The sequence below is a fragment of the Danaus plexippus genome, chromosome 25, assembly GCF_018135715.1.
Source record: "Danaus plexippus chromosome 25, MEX_DaPlex, whole genome shotgun sequence".
NCBI classification, from domain to species: Eukaryota; Metazoa; Arthropoda; class Insecta; order Lepidoptera; family Nymphalidae; genus Danaus; species Danaus plexippus.
The window spans coordinates 3459713-3484299 of record NC_083553.1 but is presented as its reverse complement, the minus strand read 5'-3'; the positions used below and the strand labels follow the sequence as shown (position 1 = coordinate 3484299).

At 32.7% G+C, this 24587-nt stretch overlaps 1 protein-coding gene across 5 annotated transcripts; it reads right to left on the bottom strand.

The window, feature by feature from the left end:
• Positions 1–508: 508 nt before the first annotated feature.
• LOC116775411 (E3 ubiquitin-protein ligase RNF123-like) lies at positions 509–24173 on the bottom strand. 5 transcript variants are annotated; one of them, XM_061524745.1, is made up of 36 exons: positions 24052–24173; positions 23745–23887; positions 23558–23672; positions 22601–22670; positions 22245–22387; positions 20158–20351; positions 19579–19704; positions 19191–19341; positions 18920–19057; positions 18618–18800; positions 18338–18490; positions 17080–17189; positions 16885–17003; positions 16166–16219; positions 15986–16098; positions 15520–15639; positions 14712–14818; positions 14200–14307; positions 13730–13821; positions 13290–13395; positions 12668–12827; positions 12188–12287; positions 11580–11674; positions 11098–11247; positions 10227–10324; positions 9530–9591; positions 9000–9128; positions 8424–8586; positions 6861–6998; positions 5995–6068; positions 5637–5776; positions 3454–3639; positions 1586–1756; positions 1150–1258; positions 861–1053; positions 509–690 (listed from the first exon to the last, which is right to left on the bottom strand). In XM_061524745.1, exons 2-36 carry the CDS (start codon positions 23873–23875, stop codon positions 594–596), a joined length of 4398 nt encoding a protein of 1465 aa, XP_061380729.1. In that variant the 5' UTR covers positions 23876–23887; positions 24052–24173; the 3' UTR covers positions 509–593. The 5 variants fall into 5 exon arrangements, with proteins under 5 accessions (XP_061380729.1, XP_061380734.1, XP_061380732.1 ...); XM_061524750.1 differs by having other exon boundaries at positions 18920–19036; XM_061524748.1 differs by having other exon boundaries at positions 510–690; positions 12668–12815.
• Between the last annotated feature and the right edge of the window lie 414 nt (positions 24174–24587).

Below are 24587 nucleotides of genomic sequence, written 5' to 3'. Positions count from 1 at the left end.
ATTCTTATATACTAAATTTGAAAATAGAATAATGTAAGTATAACATAAAACTAAAAAAATAAGGATTGCAAATAAATTAGTATAGAACAAGTACGTATTTCAGCTAATTTCACGACGCTCACACTGTTTACTTCGCTACATAGCAAGAATACCGAGCGCATGTGCTTGAAATCCACCGACTAACTCTCTTTCTCTCTCCTACTTTCTACATTTGTGTATCTTTCTTTCTCTCTCCCCCAGCGTAAAACGTTAAACGCACCCTTGTTGAAAGTTTCACTTCAAAAAAGGTTCTAATATTTAATAATTATTCTTTCTTTCTTAATTAATATTATTCTTTCGTAATAATTATTCTTTCTTTCTTTATTAATATTATTATTTCGTATATGAAAGTAAAAACTATAATATTCTTTAATTCAAAATTATATTTTGAGAATTAACGTGTTTACTATGTTAAGATAATATGACGCCATTTTAGGTATAGCTTGATATAGCTACAATACAATTTGAAGCCAAACAGTTTGAGATAGTAGTGAAAGCCATGTGACATAAATAGTATAATTTATTTTACAATACAATCAATGGATTAATAATGTTCAATTATTCGCTGGTTCTATTTCTTTGACAGATTCGATGTCGGCTTTACAAAAGAAGCATTGCTTACTGTTGAGAAGGTGCTGCATTATGCAAGCTCTGAAAAAAAGATAAAATTTTATACCCTTTGTGAATTGCAAGCATTATTGTGTTCAGATAAATATATAAAATAAAAAAGAACATATATATATATGTAATCTAATTGCAAATGTAATGTTTGTACAATTAATGATTTAATATGTTAAAAGATTTCAATCACTAAATTCCACCTGCACGAATGGTGCCCGCATGGCATAAACGCTGTGTCGGCTGGTCGAGCATAGCATATCGTACATAGCAAATCCGACTGCGTCCCGCTTGATCCGGGAGACTTAGTCCTGGCGAGTGTCTCGCGCGCTTTACGGACACGATCGACTACCTCCTCTAGACACTTGAGCTCTTCTAGCGATACAGCCTCCGGATCTATTTACAGTTTATACCAGGTTTGTTAACAATATCCGATCCTATTAAGTCCTACTTAAGAATTATTACTGTATACACATATATCCAATAACTAACATTTATAGAAGCTGAAATGTTTGCTTTTATCTTGCTCCAACATAAACTGCAGCCCGTCCAATCTGAACAATGGTTCAGACACAAGGGAATTCGTCACTTTGTTGAGATGCTGGAATTGATTACAATATATCCAAACTATGTTTTCTCTTAAGACTTTTTACCTATTAAACTATCTTTGACATTTTTATGTATACATTATTATTATATAATGAAGAAAATATGTTTTTTAATGAGAAAAATAAGCATCCCAATTCGATTTTATATCCTTTCTGTTCCTATTTAACCTACCGTGGATGTGAAGACGGTCTTAAATGATATATTTATTTAAAGTAAATTTGGAAATAACTTCGAGATATGAAGATACAATACAATGTCAAACATCCGGAGAATATTTTTTTTTATATATTATGTAAATGACATTAAATTAACGACATACCACATCCGGCAACTTTGGATCTAGCATTCTTATCAAGCAACCAGCGACCGGGGCCAGCGCTACATAGTAATGGACTCTGTCCGTGTCCGGCAGCCCTCGTGCAACCAGCCGGTTGAAACCCGCTCCACCACCTTCACGGACACACACACGAGACACCACTGCCATCAAGATCTGCGCACGGAATATGGAGTTATATATTGAATTATATAAAACTCTAACAAGGAATTGACAACGGAATAACAGTTAATTATTACAGATATAAAGTAGACGATTGATTTGTAAAGAATCTGTAAAGAGAATGCGATAAATCAATGCTTATATTTCGGTCATCAGTTGGCAGTGAAGCCCTGGGCTTGTAAGGCCGAGGTCATGAACATAGCTGAGACATTACCCCCCGGAAGTTACACGCTGATAGCTTAGAACTACATTTTAAGAAGTTTACCGCGTATTTAATTATATTGTTTAAAGCGATCTCAAATTCGAAATAAAATAAAAAAAAGTTAATTTAATTTATTGAAGTATTTTTTACCAAATGCTAACCATCAATATGTTTGTACGCTAATATTTGTCCAACTTAAACACATAGTAAAGCCACGTCGCTTGTTTTATAATAATAAACTAGGAGTTAACTGCTGGTATCCTTATCCACAAAATGGTTAGCAATGCACTGTACGAGCAATGGCATATATATATATTTAAGACTTTCGTACTAAATATATGATGAAAGAAAGTATGGTTTTGTTAGTTTAGTTACCACCTCTAATTGATAATAAAACGAAAAATATGACATAATAGCTCTTTATAAGAAATTCGTTTTATCGTTATTACATAGTCTAGAATCTAGACGAATAAATGTTGTGGCTAGCATGAATTTATGGTAGTGATATTGTTATGTGACTATTTGAGATTGAAGTGAATAAAATACTTCAAGTATCCTTAGGTCGAGTACGCCTCGTGATACTACATACGAAGCGTTTCCCGTTACCCATTCTATGATCTACGTTAATGCTATCTGTGTAGATTTATGATTTAAATGAAACTAATATATTTCGGGTAAACTACGCGTGATTTGTTTTTGTAAAAAACTTAATACTCCCGACGACTCTGTTACCTTTCAGCAACCGTGATCACGGACACATCTCGTCTGCCCCATTTAAACGAATAAAACTCGCGAAAATCTTAGATCTCATTAAGATTAGAGATATGAAAACTGAAATTGTTCGTATTTTGAAAGAAGATGCAAATTTTGTAAGAATAAAAAGTAATTAGATTATAAATATAAGTCTTTTTGTCCATTTAAATGAAACTAGGTGTTTGGATATTTATTTTTTTATGAAACTTAAAAAAAAAACTTATTCGGTGCATCAAAGTGAGTTTATTTAAGAAAGAGGTTATCGTTTTTATTTTTTACTTTTTCAGTTCTGGTATTCTTTCTCGAAATACCTACATGGGTAAGTTATTTAAGCACAATTTTGAATTCGGTTAAATTTTTTTATGTGTAAATTCGATTAGAAAAAAAAACCCTTATCTATCCGCAATAAAGTTTTGCTATCCGCAGAAAGACAAAAGCTATTTCCTTTATTTAGCTGTTTTTATCTCTTTAAATGGTCCGTGAAAACAGTGGGTTTGGCGAAACTAAATTTTTATCTGATCGGACACAGAGGTCATCAATGTTTCTAGCGTTGGCTTCAGTTTATTCCTTTTATTTTTATTAACATACACTAATCGCATCCCGGATATGCTTGTCTTTTTAATTTACGACACAGCGGTTGCAAGCAATTCGGGATATTGATTACATATTAATAGTATAATGACTTATTATTTTAATTGATATAATTATATTCGATATATGACAAATGTTTAGTCACCTGGCAAGTCCTTCCCAATAGTAATTCATTTTGATTTTCGCTTGCCTCCGGTTTCGTGAGCAGTTCCGGCGCAAGAGCTAGTGTCATCTCTAAAGCTCTAGCCAGGCCGTGATAAAGGTCGAAGCAGGTCGCGCACAGCTTTATCTGACGCGGTTCCAGGTGAGAGTCGATTTGGACCCTGTCCATCTGTTTTGGATGTTATAAAAGAACAATAAAAATCTTTTCCAATATCTGATCTAATATATTTATGGTAACTATAAAATTGTTTACAAGAGAATATATGTTTTTGAATTTCGAGAGGAAAAAAGGAGTTTTTTTAAATAAAAATTACAGATACATTTCTTTAACGGACATTTTGTTTATGGTCATTAAATTTTTAGCAATATTTTGTTATTATTTAGAAATCGGCTCGACAGAAGCCAAAAACGCGTGATGGATTTTATATTGGCTCAGTCATACCTCATTATGGGTACATTCACGACGTCATAAAATTTTAATATAAACGTTTTCGTGCAGTAAAAATACATCATCTATCATTCGGATGTCTTTATGGAAATTGACGAAAATGATTCTATTCTTTGCTCCGAAAATCAGTCTGGGAGATGTTAAATAGTGCGCTAAATTCAGTATGAATTTTTATCCAAAAACATTGAAATAGATTTCAATTCAACAGTCACGATAATTAAATAATGTTACTGTATTCTAATATTACGAACGCACAACAAATACACATTTATAAACATAGCATTAGTTGGAAAAGTAAATACTACTTATTTGTTAGGTTTTTTGAATGTTCAGTATTAATTTGAATAACTTTATTAATAAGCAATAAGAAAATAGAGACAGAACAGATACTCAATTATGTCATTTTATGTTATATTGTTTAAAAATCATAAAAATCTGGCGATGTATAGCAGATTTCTATTTAAAAAAAAATCTTTTTCAATTCTACGGCAAAACGAGACAGAAATATCTTTTAAAAATATACTAGTGCAATAGAATAATACTTCTCAAAATGTTAATTTTTAAAAGTAAAATTTTACATAAATCGAGTTTGTATATCTATTTGAAATCAACAGCGATGCAAGATCAACGACGAATGACGATTAATAATATTAGGGCATAACCTTGATACTGTCCGTGTTAAGTTTAAAAACTTATAATCGTACTAAGGGTACTCAGGATATTTTCATGCATACCACACTAATGTTATTCACGTAGCAGCATTATTCCACATTCTTGAATACAGAAAGGCTTCGGGATGAGGGCGGGAGAAATAAATTGGATAAAACCCACATCAGGGATCCCTGAGTGAATGTGGTATAATATACAAACATACACACATATACATACATATACTCTGCGCGTAAATATTTCGAGTTTTGAATATAAATATCATTGTGAGGATGTATGCATGTTCGTTAATTAAAAAAAATACAAAAATAAAATTAAAAAAAAATAATAATAATGCAATTCAGAAACTAGAACAACAAAGTCAACAAGTATATTAAAATTCTGTACAGATTTCAAGAGAAAACTAGTATATTATATAACACAGACTCTACATTGCACCGAAGACTACCGCATTCATTTTATTTCGACGCGTGATTGATATCTCCAAAACCAATTCCCGAAGTCCACGTCGATCAGGTCGTGTCCAGAATTTAGCATCAAATAAAAATGTTATACGTGAACGAACAGCTCAATATTTTGATAAAAACATAAACACCGATGCAGCGATACATTAAGCGAGTTACGTACGCGCTACATATTATAAAATAAATGAACATCGCCGGGGTAACATCGTTGTATAGATAAAATATCATATAACGAGTGACGCCGCTGACTCCGCGGAAAGAACACCAAGTCGTGTGAACCAGAAGTTTCCTGATACCACACGAGCTATGGAATGGCATTGCTATCCTAACATCGGGGCAATCATGTAGTCTTAGATATAGATTATAAGTTTAAACATGTAATTTTTATTATAATATACACATAGGTATGTTTCGTAGTTTTCCTGGAATCTCCGGTTGCCACCTTATATAATTAGCGAGTAAATAATATATATTATTACCAATCAAATTAAATGACCGAAATGAACAACACAGTTTTATAAAGCCATTTGAACATTATTCATCTCGTCAAAGTCGTACAAATACGAATCACGGCACCATAGTTACCTCCTGCATCATAGTGAAAAACTCCGAAAAGGCCCAGTTTAGTTGACTCAGTAGTGAGTTGAGAAACTGGGCTGCTTCTTTGGGGTGACTCTCCAGGTATTCACGAACTCGCCCTTGAATTACTTCCGAAGGACACGGACCTTTGAAAAGGTCGTTTATATTATTTAATCCCTTACTTTTACTATCGCATCGCCACTGTTGTGAGACACTTGAATTTTATTTATTACTATTTATAAATCTGTATGAATATATTTTATAAGAATACAACATAATTTAATTACAAATTGAATAAAAGTAATAATATATGAGAGGCGTGGAACGGTGGGACAAAACTAGAGATGAAATTGAGCTAACGTACCGAAGCACTGGCTCATGAGTCCGGCGTCGACTTTAGCTCCTAAATTATTAACAGTCGGTTCCCTGTCACCATATCTGCAACATTAAACCATTTATAACAAATTTTTTGTAACCCAAAAACAAAAAAAAATTGTTCATGTTTCCTCTGTATCATTCGCTCTTTATAAAGAGATTATTTACTAATGCGATCGAATTAAATTGATGCTGGGACTTAAAGAAATCCAATGACAGAATTATTTCCAATCATGTTTTTACGAGTATATTTCTTCGATAAACAAATTAAGTTTTTTTTCTTTATTACTGTTTCGGGATCACTATATATAAATATATAATTAAGGTTTATGCGCCTTCAATCACACTAGGATAGTTTAATAATATTAGTAATTTAAAGTAATTTTAAGTAATAAAACCACGAATATACTGTATGGTATACATATACTATTTGCTTGTAGGAATTTAACATACGGGCGCTATTTCTCATAGAGTTTATTAGTGACACTATAAATTCTAGTCTGTTTTTCCACTACTACGTTCTGACCTACATTGTATACACAAAGGGGAGTAATAGAATAGGAATAAAGCGAATATAAATCACTCTTGTATATTGTCGTTCCAAATAAAGTTGTAAGAAAGGTGAGATATAAAAAAAAATATCTATTAAATAAATAATTTAGTAATGAGATCTAAGATTTTTGCGAGTTTTATTCATTTAAATGAAACTAGTATTTTTCGGATGAACTTCGCGTGATTTATTTTTGTAAAAAACTACATACTCCCGACGTTTCGGTTACTTTTCAGTAACAGTGATAATTTTGTATCAAAGTTCTATTGACTATGATTATTTAATTTTTATGTCATAGAACCTACCTAGCAGCCAGATGAGGCCACTGTCTGTGCCGGAAACCAAATCCAGATCCGTGCCAAAATCTAACCAGCACCCAGTTAGACTGAGCCCATGCTCGATTCTGGTAAGGACGCACCAGCTCCTCGACCATGCACATCTGTCTTGAGATACATATAAGATAAGATAATACATATTTCCATCTATTATTCATACATTATATTCAATAAACGTATGTTATGATTGCCCATGTATCTTAGAACAAAGAAGTTGATATTCTCTAGGACAATCGTAAGAATTTCTTGTTGTAAGAATTATATAAAAAATATCACCTTTATCATTTTTACGGTTATCATGTCCTATAGTGTGATAACCATTGCACGGAACAATATTTATTTTCTCAATTCTATATAATTATCATACATTTCTTTAAATACACCAAAAATCAATCTTTATGCATCGTTTTATATTTTTGCATATAGTAAACTCGGAATTAGAACCTTGTCTATTAAAGTGTTACATAATGTAAGTCTGATTTAAATGTATTAGCTTGTTTATTCGTGCGAAGAAGCAACGTCTGCCTCCAGGATCGTTACCAGCCATTAGGCAAAGTCATGCCGCCAATTGATTGGCCGGGTTCCGGTGTGGTGTTATATGAAGCTGAAGTGAACATGGGTCCGACTAGAGGCCGTGTGATTGGAGTAGAGGACGAAAAGCCAAAACCATCGTTATGGAGGGTTTTAGATCGTAAGTGTGAGCAGTTAGTAGGGCGCCTAATTTGTAGGTTAAGTCCCGAGGAGCTGTCACACCAACCGTGTATAATCCTAGGGTGCTTATGTCACGCCGGTTGGCAACACTATGAGAGAACCGGACGTTAAATCTTGGGGCGTTGGATCGTCCTTGCAGTGTCCAGATCAAGCCCTCACTGGCACAGTAAATCTGGCTCTCTTGTTGGGTTTTAATTACCACGCCTCTTTAATGTTAATCCTTTATATTTACTATTCAAAGTAACAAGATTGAAAGGTTGAGAAATATTAGGCCACCATTTAGCAAAACAAAAACCTTATACCTTTATTTGTCTCAATCTTTTAGCGATGTGTCCTTAGAATACTCCGATTGGTTTAAGGTATTAGGTATTGAGGCATCCTTGTACCGTGACTTTGGGTCGTTCATTCAGTTTAAATAAAAGGTCAGTATTTTAAGCATGGAACGTTTCTATATATTTACAAAATGCTACTATTACATTTCCCTGGCGCTGCCAAAAAATAGATCTTCTTGGTAAACTATATTTAATTAGATTTAATTACATGTAGTAATTAAATCGTGCAATGACTCTCTTTATCGTTGAAAAACCAGAAGCAATGTGGCCTCGCATCCTTCGTTGTAAACCTTTCATTCATTCGCTTCATATCGCTTCATTCGTTCTCATGCGCTCAGCAGAGGATTCCAGTTGTCAAGAAAAGGCGACTAAGTTGTCACTGAGACAGTGCATTTACTACTTACAGCTTTATTTTCATCTAGCATTACGTGGAATGACAGTCAAGCACTATCTAGTCAGACAAAAGTATGTGATCACTAAAAAAACTAACTGTTTCAATGGGACTCTCTCAATAGCCCTCATAGTTGCAGGCTGCGTGGCAAACGATGCGAGGGTCTGGACGAGTGACTCCCTAGAGCTGGCCAGAACTATTCTCGGATCAGCGAACTCGGTGCACAGGAAAGTTGCACACGACACTACTAGCTCCTCCCACTCTGCGTTGATATTAAGTTCTTAATAATCGGCCAAGTACTAAACACTAAAATGATTTTTCTTGTTTGGACCAATTGCAATACATATTACTTTTATTATTTATAAACATAAGTTCACAAAAAATAATATATAAACTTATCATCGCATTTTCTTTAAACTTCATGAGACGACTTAAACTAAGCACAACTTTACGTTTTGGTCTTACGCAATGCCAAGTATATACATATATTTTTAACTAAAGTTTATGTTTGAATCATAGTGTATATATAATTTTATATTAAATTCTAACTGAAAAATCTCTATGTACAGCCTAAATAAATTTCTATAGTTTAATTTTATGATCAGTCCATATAGAAAAAAAAGCCTTTTGCAATCTAGTTTAACGAAGGTTAAATATAGCCACTCGGGATTTTACCTGGAATATTTTGTACCGGTACTGTTGGGTGCATGTATAGACGCAGAGTATTACAGAGCTCCAACATAGCATCTACGTGGTATTCGGGTATAAATGCGAACAAGGACTCTGTGAATTCTGGTGCGGTGGCTGTGGAAAGAAATATAAAGCATTCGGCTATCTGAAGCTCCCACTGGGCTACAAATATCGACATTATTACAAATTTCTTTTCAATTTCAGTTAAAAAAAAAAAAAATTCTGGTGCCTTCAATTATTTGAGAAATATAATTTAAATTATTCCATTAAATATTCAAAGAAGTTTACGAAGTGTGTTCATTTATATTCCGCTTCCAAACTTTGATAATTCAATTTACTGTTTTGGACAGCGAGGTGAATCATAGATTAGTAATGACGGATGAAAAAAAATTAAAAGTAAAATTGAATTGAATTAATATAGGGTGTCCCAAAATTAACACAAGATTGCTTTAATTTTGATTAAAGATAATCTTGCGTTAATTTTGGGACACCTTGTATAAACTAATTGAACTCACGGATGTTTGATTCAATTTGGGTGTTAGAACCAGCTCGAGGACTCGCAGCTCGGGACGTTGGACTGTCAATATATTAAACATTTGAGAATATTCTAACAAAGTCAATGCTTCACATAGGACAGTTTAAATTCGGACAATACACAATTTCATTGTTTTGGAATAGTTCTACATATCAATTAGCGAGAAGTTTATCTTAGATGATGTAATTATTACATCATAGGTTTTCTTATTATAATAGATTAGCTGCATTTTTGGAACAATATCAAAGACTGGTGACCACGCAGAAATAGTGCTTGGCCACCATTCTACCTACTGTTAAGTAGACAGATAGATGTAGCCTTAGATAGTACGCGGACTACCTCAGTAAAAGCCTATTTAAACTAGTTTTGGAGCCCAATAAACTGTAAATGGAAGAGAACCGAGACGAATCATTTGTTGTGCTCATGACAAAGGAGACACAAGTGACTTTAATTTCATTCGGTGAAAATCTAAAGCGAAAGGATGGAGGCTTTTATTACGTGTGATTGTCCGCTGGCGATGAGATCACGAACAAATTATACAATATAGTTCCTGATCACTCTCTCCAAAATAAGCTTTAAGTCGATCTGTATTGAATCCTTTTCTTATTAAAGTCAGTTACAGTATACAAGTATAGTTGTTTTGAACCATTCTATTGTATTCAGAGTAAAGGTTCTACCTTTGATCCGAGCTGGATGTATATTCCAATTGCAATGAAGCGTAACTTTGGCCGCCCAATATTGAACTTTTACCGGGCAAAATTTCTTTACTTGTCGTCTGAAATAAGTCAATCAATATTACAGCAGATACAACACTAGTATGGTTAAATAAATATAAAAACTACTTTTTAAATAAAATTATAACTAAATTATGTTGAAAAGGATTATCGAAATTTGTTAACATCCCAATTATCTTAAGTATGAACAGTAGTTCAAAACGAGTACGTTTTAGTAGTTTTTAGGAGGTTTACTTCATAACTAATTCTTTATCACCGGTTTGCTTGGGTTTTTTGAAAACACACTACATTCGAAGATTAGCTCTTTCCACATCCAATAATCTACGTTGATTTTGTGATGTGTAAAAGAATAATTAATAAGGAATTTTGACTTAGTACTGACTAAAATCAATTTGGACCAACCATACGGATTCAAACACAAAGCCTATTTATTGGATTATTATACGTCAAATTATATAAATTAAGTAAAACTGATCAACATAGACTTTTAGAAAATGGGAATCCACACATACACACACACACACGCACATATATATATATATATATACGAAATGAGAAACTCTCTTTCAAAGTTGAATATTAATAAGAAGTGCTTACTTATTTGAACTAAAATAATAAATATATTGAGGAATATTCAGTGACATGAGCGTGTTTCGTCTTTGCAACACTAGTTATACTACTTTCCGATTACGTTAATACGTAAGTTATACATATATATTTCTTCACACAATACGGTCTGCAAATAGCCTTGCGATGTTTCGCCTACTGTGATAATGTTTATATACCTATGCTTATACATATGTCATGATCTTACTCGTGCATGCGCAGCGTAATCAGGATCCGAAGCAATCCTCAGGGAGTGCAGAGCGCCAGCAAAATGCTTAGCTAGCTCCAACTGTCGTTGTCTTGTCCATATCGCGCCGATCACCCAGCCCATTTGTAGCGCACTGGTGTTCAGTTTCTCCTTCGCAGTCATTATTGAATATAACATTTTAATTATCTTAAATTTCGTATAAATTAAAATGAGAGCTATATCTCATATATATTTGAGTGAAATTAGCGAAGTGAGCGGAACGCTGTAACGGTGACTCAGATCATTTAACCAATGCGATGATCCATGAACCAACAAAAAAATTATTGGACCACCAGATTCAATTTAAAACACATGTCCAAAAAAATGTTTCCGTACCGAAACACTGAGGTCGCTTAACTCAACCTGCACCTAGAGCTTTTGCGAGCGAGAAAAATAATGCAAAGATGCATCCTCTAGTCATAATTATAATTGTAGAATTTCACCTCATAAACGGCCTTCGATCTCCTTAATTCATTTAATATATTTTCCGTTAACTGTCTTCTCATTTTATCCTGGTCTGTTAGTTCTCCATTTGCACCTGTGAATATTTTTAAAGATCGCCGTATAATCTAGATTTAGGAGCTTTAAAAACATAATTGATTATGATTTCAGATTCACATCACCTGTAATACTTAGGTATGACATTTGAATTTTTTAATTTCAATTAACCATATTTAAGGCTTGATTTTAGTTTTGTAGTGAGAGAAACTAATGTTCTCAGATTTACTATCCTTTTTTTATTATTATTTTAAACTACCCACTCTCGATGTTTCGGTTGCTTTGCAGCAACCGTGATCACCGGCAGACGAAATGAAAATTTCATCGGGAGTATGAGTTTGAAACAATAGAAAAACCCATGATACATCCGAATATATTAGTTTTATTTAAATAAATAAAAACTTAGATATTGTGAAGTAAATGTACTGTGTATAAAGGTATGTACACCAAAAATGAAAGGACTCCTATCTGTTGTTTAGAGAGCTTTATCGTTATAGAAGTGCCACTGAAATGTTGATGAAATTTTTTGCAGTGTAAAAGTTTACCAGCTCACCACCAACGGCCTGTAATTCATTGGTGACTATAGCCATCCTCTGTTCGATATCGTGAAGACAATCCGCCATGTCGAGCTGATTGTCACGCAGTTCGCACAACTGTCACATTAAACGATCACATACATTAATTTTAAAGTGTTGGTTAAAAAATATAATATATTGTTTATATTATAATTGGCACAAGTCATTGCTGGGTGGTCTATGTTTAAAAAAAAATTTGATGAAGTCTATCTTGAATTTATTTTTTTGTTTGTATAGGAACTTTATGTTTATTGCCAACGTATTTATTAGTTGTCAGAACCGACGAATTAAGATCGTACCCTGTATTTTGTGAACACCCGCTATCCTAAGACGTTTTCTCTGATATTTCTCGTTCAGTGCAATTCTTTATTTTAATTCTTTAAGGGAATTTCCAATCACTGATTCTTCCCTACATCGTTTTGTGACGGAAAGAAGTCAGTTGGATATAACGAGCTAACCTTCTCCGAATGCTTTATAGCAGCTCCGTGGTAGAGTGCTAGTAAGCCATCCAGAAGTCTTAAGTAAGCGTTCCTCGCGTCTATAGCTCCTGCACCTGGCATCATTGAACGAGTACCCTTCAAAGCGAGAGCTGTTTCTCCAGCTGTTCTAAAATAAAACCTTCTTCAGCTTAGTTAAGAATGTAAGCTTTATAACATTGCAAAATTAAGGTTAAAATTTTGTAATGCGTGATAGTTATAAAGATTTTTTCGCATATACACACCCACACACACACACGCACACACACACACACACACATACACAAGGTTGAAATGAAACTATACTGATGAATTATACTCTCATTGCGTCTTACCGTGAAAATGTAAAATAATAAAAAAATACCTACATCCGGAAAAATTGTGTTATTTAAAGCCCAAGTCAAAAGAGTCCGTAACCGAGATGAGATTATAAATTAAAATTTAAATAATCAGATAAATAGCATGTTTATTTAAAAAATCTATGAATACAATTTGACACTTTAATTATTTTGTATGTATAATAAATCTAAGTTTTGAACCAGCAGTATATAATATAATTTTTTTTATTTTGTAAATTACAAATAAATATATTCATATATTATACCTATTTGTCAGCGGTGTCATCTGTGGGTGCATGAACCTCGCTATGGATGATATAACTTGGGGCAGTGTTGCCAGTCCTGGGGAACCAGCTGCCATCTCACTTACACCTTCAAAAAAGTTTATATATTTTAAAGCATTCAATAAATCAACCTCCTTCGTGCAATCCCCATTTTATCTTTGACGGAATATATCATGGAACATTTTTTTGAATATTAAGAAAATGAATAAAGAATTGAATTAAAATTGTATAAAGTAACTGTTTATTATAATTTTTATTTAATAGAAAGGAGTGTACCAGGCATACAGATGCCTATCCTACTGTATATTTGTCCCATATGTTTATATATATATATATATATATATATATATATATATATATATATATATATATATATAATATATATATATATATACTAACAAAAATATACACACAGTGATTACCTGTATCAATACCACCAGCTCTGTTGTAGTTTGGTTCGAAGCTCTGAATAAAGGGATTATCTTCGCCGAGGACGGAAACAAGGTCTTGTCTGCTAGTTAACAAAATAACATAGTAAATACTTAACAAAGAGGCGTTATTACCGAAAAATATGGTAAGAAAAAACTCGAAAAAATTTTACAGTGCTGACATGGATATTGAATACGAAAATACGAATTCGGTCGCAGACATTAATTTTATATGTCACTAACAGTGGAGAGATCTCGACAAGTAGTTATACGGTTTTCATTGCATGATCAATTCAGACTTGTATTATTCGAGTCTTTAATTTTTAATCCAATAGTGTTTTTTCTTTGTATTTAAAAATTATGGGTGAAAGATATGATAACATATATCAATTTGAATGAAATTTTTACGGTGGACATTGGCAGTTATGGACAAAAATATTCACATAGTACTAAATAGCACTCACCGTAGAGTCCTAACCAGAAAAGGTAGAACCCCTCCCAGTCTATCGACATTATAAAAGTCCAGTTCACCATCAATAAAGGTCCTGGCCGGTAGATGTGGATGTGCATGTCTACATATTTGGTTATATAAATTATGAGCCTTTTATTTCGTACAAAAATGTTATATACATATATAGGTTATTGCAAAAAAGTGCATGATATTTAAGTTTGCTTGCATGAACCCCTGAACAAGTGGAATTGATAAACTGAAATAAAATATGTGCCAGGACAAAATAATTACCGATCTACTTCGATAATAAGTAATGTAAGCATGCATTCATACAATTTCTCTAATAATTTAACGGTATTGCAATATATGAAAAATCAATTTATTTTAATCAATGTATAATTCATGTAAGAAATATCAAAACTATTTTAATTATTTCAACAGAACAGATAAGTAAAAATGAAAATTTATGTGAAAATTGGTAATAGTAATTAGAGTTTTAAACGTAAATAAATATTAAGAACATACGTGATCCCAAGTGGATTCTCATTCCATAATTTCAACACCGCTGATAGGAGTCTAGCGTGGCAACACCAGGATATGGCGGGTGTATTACGAGATACGTTGAACAGTCTCTGAAAGTTGTAGTAAAGACTATACCAGTCCAGAATGAAATAAAATATATTTTACCAACTAGGCTTTTACAAGTTCCAATGGATTTTCACACATATAAAAGCTCTTTAAAACAATAAAACCTTTTTTGTTTAATTTTTAGTTTATTCTGGTGTAAAAAATGTATGCTGCAATGTTGTTTCAATACTTTACAAAATTCAGTAATAAATTGATATCACTACAAGGTCTACCGACATTATTTGCTCAATTGCAAAACAATACAAAAAAGGTTATATATATATATATATCAGAAGTATAAACAAATGAAGAATAGAATTAACTATACAAAATAATTATATCAGAGGAAGTTTGAAAGTAGCGCCGGTGTCGGATAAGTTGAGAAGTAATAGATAAGCGTGGTATGGGCATAATGGGGAAAGGGGTGAATGTTATGTAACAAGAAGAAAGTTAGATATGAATGTGGTAGGACATGTGGGTGGAGGTAGACCTAATAAAAGATGGATGGATTGCGTGAAGGATGACATGAAAAAGGGATGATCGTTGAGATGACGTTTGATAGGCGAGAATGGAAAAGAATAATGTTGTGCAGACCCTACATAGCTTGGGACCAGGGCTGGGAAAAGACGAAGAATAGAAGTTATTAAGCCATTTACAAAGGAAAAAGGAATCTCAATATTATTTCGCCATCATTGGGGTCACTTACCATATCTAAAATGCAATTATCCATGATGTACCTCCTGAATTTCTCTAAAAATATTTTTCTGGTTGACGGCACCATGTTTGTTCCGTCTGTGTTGTCAAGAAGCATCAAAAGGAACTCCATCTGAGGTAATATATATTTTAAATCAATTTAACTTTGAAATACAAAGACAAGACTAGCAATTTTTTCTATACATGAATCCTTCAAGCGATTTTATCTTCGTGAGTTTATTGATAACTTAAAAGAAAATGTACCTTTAGGTCATTACTAAAAGTAGCAGATTTTGTTGTCAAGAGACTATATTACGTTTAATATGATATAACTTTCAAGTAGGTTTCTTGTTTAAAAGAATATGCACTCTTAGACAAAAATGTGTAAAATATATATATATATATATATTTCTGGTATGGTTAAACGTGGGAGCTCGTACTCGTTAAGTTAATAGATATAAGCTCATTAAGGTGCTCACCTGAATTTTCTCCAACGGCATAATGGCTTTAGTTATCTTTTCACAGTCTTCTTTATACTGAGCCTCTATAGTAGCGTCGGATTGGGGAGGAGGCAGTACTTTTGATATTTTCTCTGAATTAATCGTCAAAGTCAAAGTTAAATTAAATTCTCTTTACGATTGTATTCTTTTTTAAGTTACCTGTCTCAGTCTGTCCTAATTTAGACGACATTATAGTCCCCTTTTCCGCCATTTCTACGACAAAAAAAATAGTTTAGTTTGAGTTGCGCTTATTTTCGTTGGATGCTTGGAATGACGGTAAGTCAAGATTGATATTACACTTGATAAATCTAAGTATAAGATAGTATTAACATAATTATGAACGGAAGACTGGTATGTCGCTGCATTTTCTTCTTGCAAACTTGTGGTTGAGATACGACTTTAAATCCTCGAGCTTTTTTGGGGACAGACATCGTTGAATTTTCAGCCAAAAGACTCAGGATTCTACCACAAGTTTTAAATTACCATATCCTCGCTAGTGATTAGTCCAATATAAAAATTAACTAGTTACATTTTTAAATGTGCAAGTATTCAAAGTATAAAATCTGCTTATGTATTTAAAATAATGGTAATTCAATTTAAAATAACAATATTATTTATAATACAAACTACTCCTTGTATATGTTTATATTTGTTAATAGTTCAAGACAGCGAAACATTCGCTTCTTGTATTCGTATCTTATCTCAAATCTATATCTATCCAAATAGAAAACATCATCAGTATAGGTTTAATAGTTTATATGCGTTTCAGTGGGTGATGAAATTTAATATTCACAATGTTAATAAAAAAATTACAAGTAGACCTAGTTTGGAGTAATGTCCAGATAGTAAATAAATTAATTGACATCAAATACATGTACCAGCAATCCTAGGGTCTGTTTCTCCCTCTACAGAAGTCGGTCTTTGCCACCACGGCTTTCGAATCACAGAGCGGAGTACACTCTCGTCCGGACATTTGATGTTAAGGAAATTATCAAACCTGGGAAAGTTTTAACACCAAAATCATGAGAATCGTTAAAAATTCTAAAATAACAATAAGTTTTTAGTTTACTCACGAGATTTTATTAAAAAATACATATTTCACCAAATAATGTCTCGTGTCTCTGTGTTGCATCAGACCACATAGAACATAAATCCCTTCTGTTTGTTGTGCAAAGTTCATATCCTGAAAGTAAGTTCCATATAAAATCCTTATAAATACAGTCGTAAAAGTTTGTTGATAGTGAGCTTTACCTTATAATAGATTTGTTTTTATATAAATAAAGTTGCTTATGGTTATATTTGTTGTAAGAAAAAAAAAAGTTGGTTTATCTAATGCTGTTAGCCCTATTTGCTTTGAAGGCGTAGCTGGGGAGAGAGCGCGGTCTACCCTTGAGATTCTGTCCCGAAGGTCCCGAAGAGAATATCCGTCCCGAGGCCTCTAAGAGCCCGGATCTTGGCTTAAGACGTTATTGAACAACAACAACGGTATCAGCTAAACGGCAAAACTCCGGTCTGACGTATTTGAAAAGGGACCTCGTATTCGCCAGCAGAAGTAGTGTAGTGTAGGGTAGTTACGATATGTTGCAGGAGCAACCATATCTGTTTTTTACTGTCGTTGTTTAATTACTAATTTAATTACTCGTATAAAAGCGATTCTAAGCCGAGTCCTCGAAAGAATCTAGAATTTTAAATTTAAAGACAGATTCTACCAATGTAAAGGATTATTTTTAATTAGATTAGCCCTGGTGCTCTTCAGTATTCTGGAATTCCAATTAAAAATTATTTTTTTTCGACAGCTTGAAGTCAAATTTATGGTTAGTTTTTGAACGTCTATGTCTGAGGCTAAGTGTTCGTTCACAAATAGAAAGCTCTTAAAGTAATTCTGGCTCGTAGTATATAGTTCGAATTTTTATCGTGTTTTCTACAGAACTTAAACATATAATGGCGCTGTAGGGTAGGTAGCAGATATAATAAATACATAATTTATACTAACAAGTAATTGCTTATTATCAACGACACAGAGTAATTTTAAATGGTCAGGTGAGTAAAATTTTTATACTAAATAACTGACTGTATTAAGTGAAAAATTGGAAGATATTAAAAGTCTTGAATAGCAATTCATTTAACATAAAAAAATAAAAGAAGCAAGCATAGTACCTTGCCACCCAGTACTAACAATTATTACCAACAAATAACTTTTATTAGACACTCTTATTTTCAATGTTCTTTGGTAAGTGGTTATTAAACACCCAAATACTATTATATCGAAACTGACATTAATAATTGTAAAACTAAATAAGAGTTACAGGCTCTAAGCTGTTCTTAACCTACCGGTGATACTAAGTCGTACATCAGGCATTCCCTAACGACGCAATGTTCCAGAACATCACAAAGAGCGGCTTCTTCTAGAAAAGTCCACAGAAGGTCCAGAAGTAAACAGAGACGTGGCTGCGGCTGACTAAGAAATTTTCGTGCCAATCCATTCTGTATGATGCAGGTGTTCTAAATTATACCTAAATAACTTATCTAACTAGAGAATTTGTAAATATTGCATAAGATTCTTAGATAGAGCTAAAGTAAAATGTGTTAAATTAAATAAAAGGTATCATACAAATTTCTCCTCTTTAGCTTTCTGATAGAAATCCACAGCACTTGGCTCCGGGTGCATGACTTTTGACTTCAAACCGAGAGATCCTCTAAATCTGGGAAGCAGTTCAGAGACTACTACATATGACACCCGAAGAACTGTGCCAAGCTCTGATACGACCAAGCGCGCGAGAGACATTAGAAATGCCTGGAGAAAAGAAAAAGGAGGAAAAAGTAGTTTTAATGTAGTCATCGATTGAGAGAAATAAATAGCATTGATGAATAATAGCAGCCAAATTAGAGGTCATAAAAAACTATCATAATAACCTTTTTGGACATTTTCTTCATTTCAGCGCTCTGTGCTACAACCATGCTGTGTGGTGAGGCTCTTGGACTATACACAGAACTGGAACTGTGGATACGGAGAGCAACTTCCTCTTCAGCCTTGGATGAAATCGATTTAGCCTGAGATTAAATATTCTTAATTTTATGTTGTAAATTTGTTTTGATGCAAGTCTCTTGTGTTGTCTCGTCAGGACACATGTGTTTATACTATAAATTGTATGTTTAATGACTGTTAATACATTTTTTGAAATACCTTGCTACTTTTGGCAGATACAGAGGTTTTGAGATCGGAAATTTTGCTCAATTCATCAAGCAAAGCATCGAGTGATTTGAATAAGATGCTCGCACGTAGGCAGTCCTTTGTAGGGGGCGCTTGTAGCGGAGAGAAGCCCTCTACCGGAGAACTAGCCAAAGAATGTCAGTTATTAAAATACTTCTAATCTAATAAAGTTCTTCTGAATTATTATAAAATTTTTATAACAAAATAAATACTATGGATTTGGACGAGTGGATTCTTTTATTGATAAATTTAGAAGTTTTTGGAAATTATATGAAAACATATTGTCAAGTTTTAAGGGTAAACTTATTTTTATTCTATATCTAAGTTTTCAGTAAATTTTTGTAGAACAAATAGTACTAACATGAAAGGTACATGTCCGAAATTAGCGTATAGATGTTCCTGCATAGCTAAAGACACTGCAGGGAAATACGCCAACCCGGAGCCACGGGTTACTCTATTAAATGCCATGCCAAGGGATACGCCATTTCTGTTCCAGATAGTGTTGTCCATTATTTATGAAGGTAATAATAATTTTAACATTTCTTAACTTATAACTTCTTTGTTTGTATATTTTGACTTAGTTTTTTTTTAGTGCAGAATATAAATAAAAAAGTAATTGAGTTTTTTGTGTTTAGGCCACTAGACAGCCAGCGATCTTAATGTTAAGTCCTTTAAAGTCACATAGATATATTTGTTTTGAGTACAAATGGTAACAAATCTGGAAGTCTGGTGGTTATTTTAGGGGATGTTGGAAAGAAAGTAATAAGAGGAATTGTTTTTGGAATAGAATGATGGGACTATATTAGCTTCTATTTCTTCTAATCATCGAATCAATTCGACCGCATTACTACTAGTTCTTATGAGAGTATGAAGTGTTATCTAAACAAAGTTGCAATTCTTAAACCGCAGTTATACTATCGAAATGTTTTAATAATGGCACCTGTAATACTCCAAGGTCCCTTTATCCAGGTCTATACAGGAAGCGATGACGTCACCTGGCAGCCAAGCTTGACCGTATTGAGAGGTGGCGACATTCCATTTCCTAACCCTGCCTCCATCGTAAGCATATGAGTGTGCAGTGTCCCCAACTCCTGTGTCCATTGAGAAAGTACAAGTTGCAGTACACCAGCCGACCTGTTTTAGGAAATTTTATTCTTGTTTATTTTTTAAATTTGCTCTGAATTTACATTATTATTAGCAGCCATATAAAATTTAAATAAATATACGGTTTTTATATTTATGGACCAACGATTTGGTAGGTGGTGTAGAATCTCGTTGGATATTTGAGGCACAGGCATTTAGGTTCATGAGTCAATGATGAAACCTCTTAGTTTTGAAATGTTTTGAATGTAAATAAATGTACTACGAAAAATATATAACAATATTATTCTAATTTTAATTATTGTTAGACAGAATCTATAAAGTTATGGGTTATAATCTATAGTACCCACGTATTTAGGCACCCCCCCCCCTTTTTATATTCAAACGGATACGGATACATTGTTTTCAAAAATATTCGCACACGTTACATGTTAATTGGATTGGTTAAGGTTAATCACATAGCTAAGGATCTGCTTGCGGTTAACGGTTGTGTTACGAGGTTTGAGACGAAGTGAGAAGACTTAGTTTCGTGGTTAGTCTATATACAAAAGTTTCCTAAAGCTATATTACAAATATATAAATTAAAATTAATATGTATCATACTGTTTATATTGAAGTGTAAACTTCCTTGTTTTGCTAGACGTGGGTAAATAGAGTCTGATACGTCATCGGAAGGTTAAGTGAGCTTAATTGGCCGCTCTTTGACTTGAATTGAATCTCGGAATTCATTTTATTACTTGGAATTGATTCAAAACGGAACTTTCTTTTCTTTAATTTCAAACAGATTACTTCAATTATGAATGCTAAGGTTCTCATATGTAAGTATGTTTGTTTCTTAATCACACATAATCCTTAAACCGAACCGAAAGTTTAAAGAGCATAATTTTTGGCTCCGAAACTGGATTCCCTTTCTGAGCACGAAATTGATATCACGTGTAAAAACAGTAATTAACAATCGAAAATATGTTTTAAATATCAAAACGTCAGAAATAGTTTTTATAAAAAAGTACTAGGGCAATTAGCTTAACGTGCAAAACGTAGTTTTAGAAAAATTCTACAATGCAATCCTAATAGCACTTCTTTGTTGTGATTTCTAGCGTCACATTGCAATCTGCAAAAAGAGTAGAAATAAAATACTAAAAGTAACAACGGAAAAATACATTTACGAGCACAAAGCGACCCACGTTCTCACTCCCTAACAGTATCTTGACCAGCAATAAATAATAGTTTAAAAAACAAAACAAAAAAGACGCTTTTGTAGCTAACCGAACTAAAAATAGAAAATAATTTTTAGAAAATAATTCATAGTTAATTACCTCAAAATAAAATTATAATAAAATTTATGTTATTTACGGAATAATTTAATTCAGAGTAAAAAGCGTGGCGTGCATCCGACTACATTTCATTTCTTTCCTCTCATAGATAGTTGCCACTAGAATGATTTTAACATTCACTATCACATACGTACAACCCACGCTAATAAAAGCGTGTTAAAAATGTAATGTGATGTAAATTGCTTATTATTTTTATTAATAATACATCCTATATAAGAATATCCTCAAATCCAAACATCCTATATAAGGATATCTTAAAATCCAAATCAGTTTATGACTTAAAACAACTCACATACTGTTTTTCTTATTTAATCTATACTACAAAAAAAAAATCGGTTGTTTTATGAAAACATCGATTAAAGTTATAAATCGTATAACATTTCCAAGATTATTACAGTTTGAAATAAAAGTTTATTTTCTATTTTATTACAGATAATTTTGACATAAATTTATATATTGTCTGTTTTGAGGTTTGATGTTTCAGATTTTTCGCAGCATTCGTTTTTACTAAACTAAGGATAAATCCCTTTACGCTACAAACATTAATATGAATGTAGAAAAAGTATAATAAATAGCTTTTTGAGCTTCATACCTGCATAATGCCCTTAGTTCCGAGCTGCACCTCGTACATCCACTTGCCAGAATATACGCAGGCTGTGGCTCGTATCGTCGCAAAACTTGAGAGACCCTGCACGCTGACACGCTCATCTCCTACCAGAACTAATCTTCCTGTACCTGAATATAAATGTATTGAGATGAAACGAGTCTTTGTAAGGAGGACAGCAACAAGAAGGTTATACTTTAAACAAAATTTAATAGATTTGGAAATAATTTTGCCACTTTTTTTTCATAGATTAATTTTAATATATTAAGTAAATATGCTTTAGGTGTTAAGCATATAGTCCTATAAATTATTATTGAAATTTAGATAATATTATTTATACTAACCTGTTGAGGCATCGAATACAACTAGCTTAGGTCCGATCCTACCCGGTCTGTCATCTGTGGATTCCGTGTTCTAGAAGAATACTAGACTTTTTTCTGGGATAATACTAGAGTGAATATTGTTACTGTAGTTGTTGTGATCTTTGGCTTTAAATCGTTTCATTCGATTGTTATGATTGTAGATTTTTGTCGTCTCAAAAAAAAAAAAAGAAAATATATAGGCTAGATTACCTGAAATACTCATGTCATTGGAAATAATTTAATGACGTAAGCATAATGCTTTGTAGTATTAGCGTAAGAATGTCAAAATTCAGAGATAAGAGGAGAAAAAGCAATATAATTACGAAATCCTATTCAGCCACTACTACTTATGGTGCTAGCAAAGTATAAAATGAATAATAATTATCATTTCTTGGACAAAAGACTTTTGTTACGATGTTTTTGAAATACTCAGTACTACCCGCATACAACCTATAGTAGACCTAGTAATATTATTTGTTTGCTTGTTTGTATAGCCGCAGGGAATCGATTGTGCAGCTGAACTTTCACCGATTTTACATATTATCACAGATAATCATAAAACATAACCATTTTAATTAGAGCAGAATACTGGAAAATGTATTTTCGTTACAAGCAAAAACAAGGGCGATTCTTGCAAAAAAGTATAAAAATCTATTCATTCATTCTTTCCATTCCAACTCACTCATTGTTTATTGTATGAATGATGGTGAAAGACATTTCTTGGTCTTTGTCCGCGGTATAAAAGGACGAAAATATTAGTGTAGGGATTAAATATAAAAGTAGTACTTTTGTAATTTACAAAACAAAAATCTAATCACAAGTTTTCTATGTGCAAAATTAAAATAATTTAAGTGCTAAATCTTGTCTAATCAATCTGATATTTGTGTACAAAACTGATAGTGCTCAACTTGATAGTGGGACAGCTATGAAGTGCAATACCTCTGATGGAGTAACAACGGGATGCTTCTTCGTGGATTTCGTCTTGTGACTCGTTACTTTCGCGTCTAGCACTTTTGATAGGTTGTCTCGAACGTGACTCACATATTTACTTCGCCTTAAATATCAAGTACTAAGTTAAGGCACATAACGAGCGTTTAAGACTAAAGGATTTAAGAGTATATGTTACTGATTATGTTTATCAGTGTTGTCCTTCATCACAAGCTCGTTGCCAAACACCCTTCGTATGGTGTCGTGTACTTCACCCTTCTCAGCAGAACTGCTGCACACCCCGAACATAGATCGGAGGACGTTCATCATCACTGGGAACTTCTACAAAGAATATAAGATACAGCATTTATTCATTAAGAAGCTTGTTCCGTTTTTATATCTGGCAACATTAATTTTAATACTATTTGAATATCTTTATACAGAGAATAGTTCTTCGTGTCTGTAATTGTGCAGTGATGTCGCAATAGTAATGAATGAGAACTTACTCTTTGTTCCTTTTTATTATTATAAGAACCGTCTATATGATTACTAATATATGAAAATTTTCAATATAAAAATTCAATAATAGTTAAAATTAACTTATAAGGATTATATATTGCGCTAGAAAGAAATGCTCTTCAAAATTATACAATCAAAATGTTTGAAACGTCAAAATTATTACAATTTATAAAGTTGCACCTCTTTGGTAAAATACTTTTTAATAACGTAGGTAAAATTATTTTAACATTATTTTTTACGTTTGAGCTGTTTGGTTGATTATAAAATTTTCAATTAACTTAAAATGTATAAATATACATTTTTCAGGATAAATGGTGTAAATTAAATTTGTCTTAGGAATAATAATAGTGTTTGACAGATAACCTTTAAACCTTTGCTTGTTTGGACATTGAAAAATATATATTTATATTTACTTTGGACTTAAACATCTTTAAAGCGTAAAAAAAATATTTTTCATTACCTCATTGGATATCTTTCAGATGTTTTTACAACTTAAATAGAAGCATTGAGAAAATGTTAATGT

What these genes read in the sequence shown, in the direction of transcription:
- LOC116775411 (XM_061524745.1), bottom strand. Translation starts at nt 23,875, where the DNA reads ATGATGAACGTCCTCCGATCTATGTTCGGGGTGTGCAGCAGTTCTGCT. An exon ending in GATCGAAGGCCGTTTATGAG is followed by an intron (nt 11,248 to 11,579) that starts GTGAAATTCTAC and finishes ATGACTGCGAAG; the next exon opens with GAGAAACTGAACACCAGTGC. An exon ending in TGGCCTCATCTGGCTGCTAG is followed by an intron (nt 6,069 to 6,860) that starts GTAGGTTCTATG and finishes TTAATGTTGCAG; the next exon opens with ATATGGTGACAGGGAACCGA.